The sequence below is a fragment of the Vombatus ursinus genome, unplaced genomic scaffold, assembly GCF_900497805.2.
Source record: "Vombatus ursinus unplaced genomic scaffold, bare-nosed wombat genome assembly UNPS02014799.1, whole genome shotgun sequence".
NCBI lineage: Eukaryota > Metazoa > Chordata > Mammalia > Diprotodontia > Vombatidae > Vombatus > Vombatus ursinus.
The window spans coordinates 26,226,300-26,239,387 of NW_020954577.1; the positions used below are offsets into that span (position 1 = coordinate 26,226,300).

Here is a 13,088-nt window from a genome sequence, read left to right on the forward strand (position 1 = left end):
GGTGATTGGTGGATTTTTTTCTATTTCTGTTTTACCCTCTCATTTTAAAACTTTAGGGCAATTTTCCTTAATATCTTGAAGTATAGTATCTAGACTCTTTTTCTGGTCATCTTCATGTAGTACAACAATTCTTATATTACCTCTCTTTGATCTATTCTCCGGGTCAGTTTTTCTAATGTGATGTTTTACATTCTGTTTTTTCATTCTTTTGATTTTACTTTATTATTTCTTAGTGTCTTATGAAGTCATTAGCTTCCCCTTGCCCCATTCTAATTTTTAAGGGGTTATTTTCTTCTGGATCTCTTTTTCCAACTGGTTGAATTTCTTTTCATAATTTTCTTGCATTACTCTTATTTTTTCCTAATTTTTCCTCAACCTCTCTTTATTTGATTTTCAAAGTTCTTTTTAAGCTCTTCCAAAAACTCTTTTTGGGCTTGTGACCATTTTGCTTTTTTCTTTGAGATAGAAGTAGCTATTTTAACTTCACTATCTTCTTCTGCATTTGAACCTAGATCTTCTCTATCACCATAATAGCTATGTATGGTTGGGTTCTTTCTTTTTCATTTATTATTTCTTATTTTTTTTTTAGCAGCTTATTTCTTATCTGCTAACTTTGTGTTAAAATCAGGCTCTAGTCCCAAGGTGTGGGGGATAATATCTTAGACTTTAGGGTTTTTGTGCTATTTTTTTCTGAGCTATATCCAGGGAACTAACTATATCAGGGAACTAACTCTCAGTCCCTGAGCCATAATCAGGGCCCCCTGCAATGCTGCCACCTCAAAAGCTTTTGTTCCCTGTGGTACCTCCTACAGCTGTAAGCCTCAGCTCACCCCTCTGCCCTGAAACCAAAGCCAAGGACTTCACAAGTGTCCATAGTCAACAGGGTCCTCTGGACCCTCAGGAGAGTTCAAATCCCTCGATGACTACACTCACCCAGTCTGTACTCATTCCTCCTCACCTACAGTCACAGCCCTAGAATGCATCAGGTCAGTGCACCTGGGTCCAGCATCCAGTACCAGCAGAGGGCCCTGCAATCTTCCCCTCACCCAATGTCCAACCCCAACTGCTGTCTGTGGGGTGAAAGTTCCTGAAGCTGAGGATGCCACCCAGAGCTGCCCCCACAGCTTGTTGTTTGATTCAGCAATATCTGTCCAGAGATGTCTGCACTACAATCAGGTCAAACAACTACCCAGGGAGATGGGGTCTTTCCTCACATCCTTGGAAGCTGTTTTAGGTGGACAACTGCTTTACCCAGCTTTAAATTATTTTTGCCACTCAAAGTTCACTCTGAGGCATTATTTTATATTGTTTGTGGGGCGATTTAGGAGAGCCAGGTAATTTCCTGTCTTATTCTGCTATCCTCCCAGAATCTCCTTCCTTGGTTTTTAAAATAAATTTTGAGCTTTCTTTAACATTTGCTTTAATTCTCCTAGGAATTCTTTTTTTGACTTGTAGCCAACCTGCATTTTCTTTTAAGGCTTTGCTTTTGAATGTTCTGCAGTTATTCTCTCCTGTGTTTGTATCTCAAGCTTACATATCACCATAATAGTTCCTGATGGTTGGATTATTTTTTTTTGTTTGTTTGCTCATTCTTCCAGCCTACTTCTTTACTCTAGACTTTACATTGGTGCTGAGCTCTGCACATTTGTGGGGAGGATGTCTAGCCTGAGTTTCTGTCTTCTTACAGCCTTCTGCTGATTTCACAGCTCCCCCTGGAGGCCTGCAAGTTTTCAATGCCCCCCATAATGGTGTGATCCAGGGGTTGATCTGTTCACTAACCTCCTTATCTAAGCTCTGCAAAGTCCTGACTCAGGTTTGTGGTCTATTGGCTTATTTCTAGCTGAAATTTTCAGTATACTTTTGCTTAACTCAGGTACTACTGGACTGCTGGGAAGCAATGCAGGTTCAGAGAAACTAGGGCCCATGCTCACAACTGTTTCTCTCTACCCTACATCTGTGACCCTGAACTGGGTGGTGGATAACAGTTCACCCAGTGTTTGTTAAGGGGTCTCCTGGGATCTCTTTTTTGCTCCAGTGCTTCCTGCCTGGTGCCCTGTCTTGCCCTCTTTCAGTCCCTAGGTGTTGGAATGTTCCCTTAGGCATGCTCACGGCAGACTTTGTCCTCAGTATCCAGAGCAACTCTGGACTGGAAAAATAACTGAGTATGACTTTCTTTGCTTTCTTGATCAGAACTAGGTCTGGTGCATATTCTTGATCTTTGTCAAGGAGATGTGGTGGGCAAGCTATACTCTAAAGCTTTGTCTGGATTCTGCCCCTCTCTCTAAACTGCTATTGATAATAAATAATGGCTAGCATTTATATAGTGCTTTACATTAGATCCACAACAACCCTGTGAGGTAGGTCATATTGTTTTCTTCCCCATTTTTACACAGGAGGAAACTTAGGTACATAGAGGTTAAGTGACTTGCACATGGTTAGTGTCTTAAGCAAGATTCTAACTCATCTTCTTAATTCCAAGTCCTGTGCTCTATCCTCCCAACACCTAGCTGTTAAAACTAACCACTAAAACTCAATGCATATCTCTTTAAATGTTAAGTCCCGGGCCCTCCCTCCCATTAGATTGTAGGTTCCCTTTGTCATAAATTTTTAATTTTCTTTTTATTTGGCTCCAGCATGACCATTTTATTTATAAGGAAAATCTGGCTGGAGTTTTTCTTATAGTATGGAATTTAGCTGAGATTTTCAATAATTTAACTCAAGACAACTGGGCAGAGATAAAAGATAATCATTTGCTAGTTGTAATGTCTAAACTACTCAGTGTTTGTTGCTCAATTTACAACTTGACTTGAAGCAATTCTCTCCTTTTGTTATCTTTTGACTTGTAATCCTCCTTGCTCTTCTTTAGCCTGCTATAAATCTTACAATATCTTTGTATAAATATCTTACACTATCTTTATGTATAGCTTACATATCTTTGAAATGGTAAATCTTTACATTTCCCTTTTTGGCATCTGTAAATCCTAATTGTTTCTTTTTTCCCTTGGATGTAACTAGAAGTCTTAAGAAAACTTTATCTGGTGCTCAGTAGCCATTTAGGGAATTCAGAGTGTGCTTGGCGTACATGTAATAAATCTGGTTTACCTCCTAGATCTCTGCATGTTGCTGGTTTTGATTGGCAGCAGTACATTATCAACGAATCCTTGGGTGATTCCTATCATTTCCTTGACCTCTCCCTAAACGCTGTTTCCCAATAGGTATGCGTCACTTAAGCTCCTAACTGTGGTTCTTTAATCACACAGAAATTAACGGGTATTCCAGAAATAAGGGGAAGGGGTAGGGGAGGAAGAAGGCTCTACATAGGCATAGCGAGTGCCAAAGTAAGCAGAAGGGCTGAATCTCTTTGCAGCCTGGTAAGAGGAAAGGTGCGGCCGGGTGGCCCGGCGGATGGAGTGCCAAGCCGGCCTCAGACACCTCCTAGCCGTGACCCTGGGGTCGTACCTAGAGCGACGGAACAAGGAGGGGAGAAGGGAAGGGGGGCCTGGCGCAGTCCGGCAGTCCGACAAGGAGCCTTCAACGGGCGCTGCCTTTGGTCCGGCCGAGGCCCCGGCTTCCCCTGCCTCTGTCCCGAGCCAGAGGGAAGAGGCACAGAGGGAAAAGCCAGCGGGGGAGCGTTCGAATCCCGGCTCGGCCGTTTCCTGTGCGACTCAGAGCTAGTTACTGAAGCTCTCGGGCTTATGTCAAATGAAAGGCTTAGGCCGCAAAAGCCTCGGCGGCCAGTTCAGTTCTACGTGACTCTAAATCCCAGGGACTGCCTCCTACACTCCTGCCTGGGCCACGGCCCTGGACTGAGGTTAGAAAAACAAGCCTCAGGCCCCAGGCGCCCGAGGCAGAAGACGATCCCAAGCCCGGGTTCTTTCCCCTTCCCGGAAGCTGTCACTCGCACCATTTCCGCCTGGTGGGGAATGGCTGTAGAAACTCCTCCCCTTCCGCGCTGCTCCGTGGCGTCACCTCCGCCAGGTGGCGGAAGGGGAAGCCCTCGGGTTGGCGGGAAACTCGGCGCTGAGGCTCCGAGCCCGCTGGCCTCACCTTCCCCCTCCCCCTCCCGCCCCCGTCGCGCGCTCGGGCTTTCCTCACGCCGCGTCGGCCGCCTTCCTCCCGAGCCTCGCTCTGGACTGCAGCCGCCGCCGCCTCAGGACGCCGGAGGCCCTGGGTGGTGAGTGAGGACGATGGGCAGCGTTGGGAGCGACCGTTGTGTGGCCGCCCCAGGCCCGAGCGGCGGGGTGGGGCGGAGCCGGAGGCTGGAGGGGACCGGGCCCGAGCGGCGAGGTGGGCGGCGCTGCCGTTGGTACGGCGGCCCCGGGAACTGCCCCGGGCCCCGCTGCCCGGCCGGGCTCCGGGCTCTGGGCTCTGGCAGACGAGGCAGCGGGAGCTGGGTTCGAGCCCGAATCCCCTGAGGCCCCGGCCCCGCCCCTCCCCTCCCGTCCCCTCGGGCGGCCCCGGCCCCTTCGAAGGCTCCGGTCCTTCGGCTGTCTGTCTCCGCGGCTCCTCCGGGGCGGCAGGGGCTGCCTGGCCCCGGGGGAGCCGCGAGGGCCGGCCCGCAGCAGGCCCTGCGCCGACGCCCCGGGCCCCGCGGAAGGCCTCGGGTGACCGCGTATCGTTGTTTTAGGTCAGCATGTCCGAAAATGAGCGAGAGCCGTATTACGTGAAGTTCGTGAAGGCGCAGGGGAACTCCGAATTTTTTTTTACAGCGCTTGAGGTAAGTGAGTTGGCCGTTTGTGTTGTCTGGACCTAGGAGGTCATTTTCCTTTTACGTTTTGGTGTCTGAAGTACCGAAATGTTTACGAAGCGTAAAAACGGATTTGTGACTAACACCGCTGTTGTGTTGCCACGATTCTACCATTTATTCGTGTTGTATGTTGTCTGTTATGGAGTTCTATTTCAGTTGTCCTTTGTATCGGATATATTTGATGTGCAGGCCTTGAAAGAGCAGATCACTCCTTTTTGTCTACTAGATCTTCATTCTTTTGGGAAGTGTGATTTAACCAAATAACATCTTGTACTTTAAAATTTTTTTCTCTTGAACAGAGTTTCTGGTTCATTGTTAAAAAGTTTCTTCAAATACAGTGCAATTTTTGGTTCCTTATCTTTCTGATTAATTATGTAGTTTAAGGAAGTCTGAATAATTAAAATATACTCACTCTTATTTCACTTTTCCTACAGTCTATGAAAGAATTCCAGTCAGAAGAATATCTTCAAACTATTACAGAAGAAGAGGCATTGAAAATTAAAAAAAATGACAGATCACTTTACATCTGTGACCCTTTTAGTGGCATTGTTTTTGATCATCTCAAAAAGGTTCATTGCCCTTTGGTATTTTCCTGAGGACTTTCTGTTCCTAATTCCAGTATCTATTATTTCTTTGTTGACTAGGTTTAGATATAATGCAAAGTATAAATAGAGGAGGGCCATGTGATGATGAATTTGTCCCCTGCAATAACTCTTACAATACCATCTTCAAAGTTAAACAGGGCTGTGATATGAGTACTCATACTACTGAAAAAAGCTATTTTTGAAGAAATAGGTATAAATACTGGTAAATAATATAGTTTGCAATAAGGGAAACTATGTGAAGGAAAATCATCTTTTTTTCTATTTAAATAACATAAACCTTGTGTTTTCTCTTCTGTAGCTTGGCTGTAGAATTGTTGGCCCCCAAGTAGTCACATTTTGTATGCAGCACCAACGTTGTGTTCCAAAAGCAGAGTATCCAGTTTATAATATGATTATGGCAGACGTAACTATTTCTTGCACAAGCCTTGACAAAGAAACAAGGGTAAGATGTTTTAGTAGAATAATAACATCAATATGTACTTTTTTATGTGAATTTTTTTTTTTGTTGGTTTCAAATTTTATTTCACATGCCAGAGTAGAGGTTATGACCTAGCAGTATAAGAGGCAAAAAGGTGATCTTCAAACTGAATTGTACCCAGCACGAGTTGTCCTAACCAATGGTGTTTTATAATAATATTGTTAATGCAGTATAACCAAGGCCCTGCATATTAATATCATGCAAACAATTTGTAACCTCAGTTGGTCCAGCCACAGGACTGCAGTTTTGTATTCTATAATTTCTGCCCCTGATACCTATTTCATCTCCCTTCAGATCATAGATGCCCTGGTCTTGCCTCAGCCACTGTAGCAAAGTGACTATGAGCCCTTGTTCCAAAGTATTGTTTCTCTCTTTATCATATTATATTCCTCTAACTGCTCTCTGTAAAATTGATTATAGTTAGGGTTTTAAATGAAAAAAAAAACCCAGTAAATTATTCTTTTAGTATCTTTCAGTAGACTCATTAACCATTTGGAGAATTACATTTTTCTTTGTAAATTGTTCATCTTAAAGATATATTTTAACGTAGCTATAGTGATTAAATGAATATGAATTTGTTGTGGACATAATAAAGTGAATGCCTTAGAAAATTGATGACAATGATCATAAATTAATATATTTCCTATCTCTTCCTTTGGCACTCCAGAAAGAAGTTCATAAATATGTACAAATGATGGGTGGACGAGTTTGCAGAGACTTGAGTATATCAGTAACTCACCTTATTGCTGGAGAAGTCGGCAGCAAAAAATATCTAGTGGCTGCAAATCTACGGAAACCTATTATGCTTCCTTCTTGGGTAAAAGAGCTGTGGAAGCAGTCACAAGAGAAGTAAGTTGTTCATTGTGACTTAAAAATTATGTATAAGATCATGTAAGCCAATCCCACAGGTCCCCTGAAGAAAGTTTTGTGAGTGTCTTCTCTCCTTACTCACTCAGTGACCTAAACAGGTTTGACACCATTCTCTTTTCCAAACCCAGAAGGGTGAAAGTTTCTTAAGCATAAAATGATGATGAGTGCCCATGGTAGGCAGTGAGAATTTGGGATCAAAATACTTCTGTTAATTGGAATGTGTCTGAGTGTTAGGTTAGTCAGTTCACCTCTCTGGGACCCCCATTTCCTCATCTGTAAAGTGAAGAGGTTGTATTGGATGATCTCTGAGGTCCCTGCCACCTCCCCATTTAGTTTGCTATGAATTGGTATATCTCCAGACTTGCCCACGTGTATATCAGGTTGAAAGAGAAGGTAGGCTATGTTGAGCATAAATTGCCATTCAGAATTAACAAAGCATTCCTAACAGAATAACTGTTTGCAAAGCTGTCATCAAATGGGGGATGCTTGAGGGTAATCTCAAGCTTTTAAATTGAAGCCCATGACTTAAGACTTTGGATAAAAACACTTGGAGTGAGATTTGGAATTTTTGGACCATATATTTAGAGACAGGTTGTAGAGTGTAACAGTCATTTTTTTCCCTTTTTCCTAAGAAAATTTGGATTCAGTTTTTTTTTTTGAGTGTTTCTCAGTCCACTCTTGTGACTTTGAATATGTTGCAGTAAACCTAAAGTAGGAGAAAAGAAAATGATGGACAAAATATAAGCTGCTTCTAGCGCAAGTAAAATTTGTCATAACTTTTATTTTGAGGGTTTTTTGTCTAATTTTTATTGTACTGCAAATGCTTTCCTTCTGCTATTTTGATTTTCCTCAGATGTATGACACAATTAACAGATGTAAATATGGAAGATTTCAAATGCCCTTTATTTTTTGGCTGTACTATCTGTGTGACTGGTTTATGTAGCTTGGATAGAAGGGCAGTTCAACGATTCACTATTGAGAATGGAGGTCGATATATGGGACAACTGAAAATGAATGAATGCACACACCTCATTGTTCATGAACCAAAAGGTAAAAATGTTTCCAGAAAAATAAACCCCATAACTGTTGCTACTGGTGTCTATTGAGGACAGTTAGATGATGTAGTGGATAAAGTGGTGGGCCTAAATTTAGTCAAGAAGACCTGAGTTCAAAGCCACTTACACTTTTTGAGCAGCTAGGTGGCGCAATGGATAGACTCATCTTCCTGAGTTCAAATCAGGCCCAAGATACTTCGGCAAGTCACTTAACCCTGTTTCCCTCAGTTTCCTTATCTGTAAAATGAACTGGAGAAGGAAATGCCAAACCATTCCAGTATCTTTGCCAAGAAAACCCCAAAAAGGGTCACAAAGAGTCAGACATGACTGAAAAACAACTAGATCGCAACTGATACTACTTAATAGTTTTTTTTGTTTGTTTCTTTGTTAAAATACCATATGGGAAGCATGGTTTGCTTAGAAGTTTCCTTTGTAATATGTTAAAAACCATTAGGTAGCATTTTCAGTCCTTTACCAAATCTTATGCTTCTCTGTGTTACTAAAGTTTTTTTCCTTTTTAAAGCTAAATTGGGTGGCACAGCGGATAGAGCACTGGCCCTGAAGTCAGGAGGACCTGAGTTCAAATATGGCCGCAGACCAAACACTTGAAACTTACTAGCTGTGTGACCCTGGGCAAGTCACTTAACCCCAATTGCCTCACTAAAAAAAAAAATAAAAATAAAAAAATCTAAATTGCCTAATTTTCTGTTATTCTAGGGCATTGGTTACTTTACTAAATTGGGTAATTAATCCTTGTTCTGCTTTAAGAGTCAGTCCAGTCACTGTATGATTGGGTAGGCTACTTGTTTTGTATGCGTGGGTATTTTCCAAGAATGATGAGCCAGGGACCAGAGGAAGTCCATGGAGAATATGCTATTAATAGCAAAGAATCTGAAAAAATGTGATGAGATAACTTGGGCTCTCTAGTATTTTGCTAAAAGAGTAATAGGTTCTCACTTTCATGTCAGAGTTGACAAAGATTTTTTCTCACCATGGCAATCCTCCCAGGTAGATAGTGTAAGTATTCTTATCCACATTTTAGAGATGAGAAAGCTGAGGTACAGGAAAGTTAAATTACTTACCTGGGGTCAGCACTGAGAGTGAGGGTCACAGATTGAACTTATGTCTTATGATACCAAGTCCATGCTCTTTTCTTTCCCTGTGCTGCTTCTCACTAAGATAAAGACCTGTATGTGGAATTCCAGTAAATGTTTTCTAAGCTCTTCAGTATCTGTACAAATGGACTTGAGGGAAGGACTTTTCTACTGTGTTTCCTTTTTATTACCTTTGCTTGTGTTTGCTGAGCTGCCTTGGTGGAAGAGATATGTTCATTCAGGACCATGAATGTAAAGCTAAGTCTGAAATGAGTGTGATATAAAGATTGCAATTAAATGATTATTCAGTTTGCTAATGCTGTTGGACATTCAACAACTCCTGATTTTCAGGAACATCAGAAGTGGGATTCTAATTTGGTCACTTTGTTCTTCTCGATCCCATTTTCTACATCTATGGTATCAAGTGCACTGAATAAATAAAGAATTAAAAATTCTTGGAGAGAAGAACAGTTATGTGTAGAATTGATCCTAATTTGAATCAGTTTGATAATAGAATAGTTTTGCTTTTTGAAGTACGGAGTTTTGTTACTTTTGCACTTTGACCTAAATGTACTTTTTCTCATGTATATAAATGTATGTTATAATTTGAACCAAATATTCTTGAAAAAGTTACTTATCAGGATTACAAGTTATTGTTTCTGTGTCATAGTATTTTTTATTACTGTGTTCTTAATTCAGATTTTTTTATCCCTGTTCTTGAGAACTTAAAGAATTTTGTAAAGGGACTTTTTAGTATACTGTAATTTTTTTTCTTATTGCTCATGGTAGGTCAGAAATATGAATGTGCCAAGAGATGGAATGTACACTGTGTGACAATCCAGTGGTTTTTTCACAGTATTGAGAAAGGCTTCTGTCAAGATGAAGCCAAGTACAAGACAGAGCCTGGACCAGAAGCAAAGAGTGTACCTGGTACTTCTACTCCTACTGGCCAGAACAGTGAAGCTAGTGGTAAGGTCCTAACTACAACTTAGTGAAGTAATTTTTTTTCCATGTATTGATTAGTTTACTTTAATGGAAGGATTTGTTTTTATTAGTATTTGTTGAGGTATTTTTTACTAGAAAATTGGATATATTCTTTCTTTATAATTGGACAGTGGAAAAGTGGCTTATCAGAATTATTCAGGTCTTAGTTCTTTTTATGATATATGACAGCTACATTTGTTATACCACTGTTGATCTATGGAAAGGCTGAGGAAATCAACTTGAACAACTGACAAGATAAAAAATGAATTCTTTAAAAATTCAGATCTTTTCTGAAGTTCATGTTGTTTAATTTTCTGTATTATTACATCTTGCTATAGTTTCTGTTGCCTTCATTTTTGTTGATGTTATATTTAAAATAGTTATGTTTGATAGAGTACTGTATCTTAAAAGTTGGAATTTTTAAAATTCCAAAATATTCTAAGCCCTTAAACCTAGCACTTACAAATTTACCTTTGCGGGGAAGGGAGTGAATTCTATTATAGAGCATGAGAGAATTCTAAATAATGTCTTTTAAATGAAATTAGCTTTCTGTAGTATAACCCATTTAGTTTTTTTTTCTTTTCATATTTTGTCTTCTAGCTAAAATGCTGAATCTTATTGAAAAGTAAAAATCCTTTTCGATTGCAAAATCAAGTTCAGTGGGGGAAAACATAATCAGTGAGGACCTGATTTATTTATCTTCATTTATGAATGCTTGTCTTCATTACATTTTGATATGTAGGTCGTACTCTTTCAGATGTCAGTCACATATCTAACATCAATTCAAGTTGCATTAATGAATCTACACATAACTCAGTTATGAACAACAAATTGGGGTCTCTAGTTGAAAATCTACAAAACTTGGATATCAGCGCATTTCAAGCACCTGAGGATTTACTGGATGGCTGTCGGGTATGTCTGTAAATTAATTAACTCTTATGATATTTAGTGCATTTTAATGTTCATTAGCCTTGTATTTGTGGCCTCTGAGTCAACCAATCAGCAGATATTAATAATTGCTTAGTATGTGCACTGCACTAAGTGCTGAGAATACAAGGGAAGACAAAACCACAGCTCCTGTACTTGAGGAGCTCACAATCTAATGGGAGAGACAACATGGAAATAACTACCTCCATACAGGATACAGATGTATGCATAAATGGGAGGTAATTTCAGAGGCAGGGTATTAGTGCGGGGTCAGGATTGGGACAGGAAAGGTCTCTTGCAGAATATGGGATTTGAAATAAATGTAGAGGCTTTGAGTTAGAGGTGAGGAGGAAGAGCATTCCAGGCATGTGCCCCCAGTGAAAAAGTAGAGTCAGGAGATGGCAATGTCCTGTGTGAGGAGCAGTGAGAAATCCGGTGATGCTTGGTCCTAGAATACATGGTGGAGAATAAAATGTAAGAAAACTGGACAAGTGGGAACAGGATAGGTTGTAAACGGCTTCAGAAGTCAAGCAGAGGGTTTGATATTTGATCCTAGAGTTAATAGGAAGCAATTGGAATATATCAAGTAGTACCATGATATAGGTAGACCTATGTTTTAGGAAGAATCATTTTGGCAGCCAAGCAAAAGGTGGATGAGAATGGGCAGAGACTTGAGACAGAAAGACAAATCAGCAAACTTGCTGCTCTATGCAAGGGTGTCAGGTGTCAGCTGTGTGAGTGGAAAGAAGAGGAAGGATGTGAGAGATGTGTGGGATGAATTCAAGTGAGAAGCCTAAGTGACAGGGAAGATGGTTGGTAATAGGCAAGTTTGGATGAGGGCAGGGTTTTGTGGGGAAAATGCTGTGTTATGTACTAGATGTGTAGAGTTTGTTTTCTATGCAGCATCTAGTTCAAGGTGTTTAATAAGCAGTTGGTGATTCTAGCCTAGAGGTTAGGAGAGAAATTAAGACTGAATGAATAGATCTGAAAAAGATTATGATTGAGTGAACGGACTAATGACATGACCAGCTGAAAAAATCTAGAGGGGGAAGAGGGCCCAGATTAGAGACTTGGAGAATACCTGTGGTTAGTAGGCATAACCTGAGTGAAGAGCCAGTGAAGGAGATGAAAAGGTAGTCAGACAGAAAACTAGGAGAGTGAGCAGTGTAGTGAAAACCTGCAGAAGATAAAGTATCCAGAAGAGGGCAGTCAGCAGTGACAGGCTACAGAGAGCACAAGAAGGATAAGCGTTAAGACGACCATTCAATTAAAAAATCAAGAGATCATTGGTGTCTTTTGAGAGAGTAGTTTCTGTTGAATGATGTTTGAAAGCCAACTCACAGAAGGAAGAATGAAAAGGTGGGGGAAGTGAGGTGAGAAGGTAAAAAGTGGGAGTTTTCTTAGGTGAATGATCTCATTGTTTCTGTTGAAGGCAAGGTCCTCAGCTGAGAGTATGAGAGGGGAGGGTGTGCCATGTGAAGTGTGAGACGGAATAAAAAGGTTTAGAATGGCTGCTGTGGTCCTTGAGATAATAAAGGACAAAATCAGTGACCTTTTCTCAATACTCATTCTCCTTGACCTCTCTGTAGCCTTTGACACTGTTGATCACCCTTTCCTTGATACTGGTTTTGGTTTTTTTTTGTTTTTTTTTCCCTAGGCTTTCAGGACACCACTCTGCCTTGGTTTTCCTAACGGTCTGTCAACTCCTCAGTCCCATTTTCTGAATCTTCTTCCAGATCACTCCTTCTAACGGTAGATATTTCTCAAGATTCTTTCCTGGGCCCTCTTCTCTTCTCTCTCTACGCCACTTCACTTGGTGATCTCATCAGTTCCCATGGATTTAATTACCAACTTTATATTAAAGAATCTTAAATCTACCCATTCAGTCCTAACTTCTCTGCTGACCTTCAGTCTCATATCTCTATCAGATTTTCAGACATCTTATACTCAACATATCCAAAACTAAACTTACTCTATTCTTTGCCGATTGTTACCCTCTTCCTAACTTCCTTTTTACTACTGTCAAGGGTACGACAATTGTTCCAGGCTTGCAACCTTGATTCCTCACTCTAATCATTCCCCCATATCCAGTCTCTTGCCAAGTCCTCTCATTTCTTCCTTTGTAACAACTCTTATTTACTCCCGTGCAGTGACACTGCCATTACCTTAGAGCAAGTCTACATCACCTCGTAACTGGACTATTACAGGAGCCTCCTGGTTGATCTCCTTGCCTTACCTGTCTCTTCGCTAGTCTATTCTCAGTTCAGCTGTCAAATTGATCTTGGTAGAGCACAGGTCTGACCATCTCTCTCTCTCTCTCTCTCTCTC

At 41.0% G+C, this 13,088-nt stretch overlaps 2 protein-coding genes across 3 annotated transcripts in view; both read left to right on the top strand.

Annotated features, from left to right (window-relative positions):
- The first annotated feature begins 3,695 nt into the window (after positions 1-3,695).
- LOC114050327 (translation initiation factor IF-2-like) lies at positions 3,696-4,627 on the top strand. The gene is made up of 2 exons (XM_027871934.1): positions 3,696-4,174; positions 4,228-4,627. Exons 1-2 carry the CDS (start codon positions 3,696-3,698, stop codon positions 4,625-4,627), a joined length of 879 nt encoding a protein of 292 aa, XP_027727735.1.
- TOPBP1 (DNA topoisomerase II binding protein 1) overlaps positions 4,105-13,088 on the top strand; it is a 50,135-nt gene continuing 41,151 nt past the window's right edge. Inside the window, exons 1-8 of one of the 2 annotated variants that reach the window (XM_027872262.1) lie at positions 4,105-4,174; positions 4,628-4,717; positions 5,182-5,316; positions 5,651-5,794; positions 6,498-6,679; positions 7,554-7,750; positions 9,639-9,818; positions 10,576-10,745. In XM_027872262.1, the coding sequence (XP_027728063.1) occupies positions 4,634-4,717; positions 5,182-5,316; positions 5,651-5,794; positions 6,498-6,679; positions 7,554-7,750; positions 9,639-9,818; positions 10,576-10,745 (1,092 nt within the window). In that variant the 5' untranslated portion in view covers positions 4,105-4,174; positions 4,628-4,633. The remainder of the gene's footprint in view (positions 4,175-4,627; positions 4,718-5,181; positions 5,317-5,650; positions 5,795-6,497; positions 6,680-7,553; positions 7,751-9,638; positions 9,819-10,575; positions 10,746-13,088) is intronic. The other variant, XM_027872263.1, reaches the window with a different exon arrangement.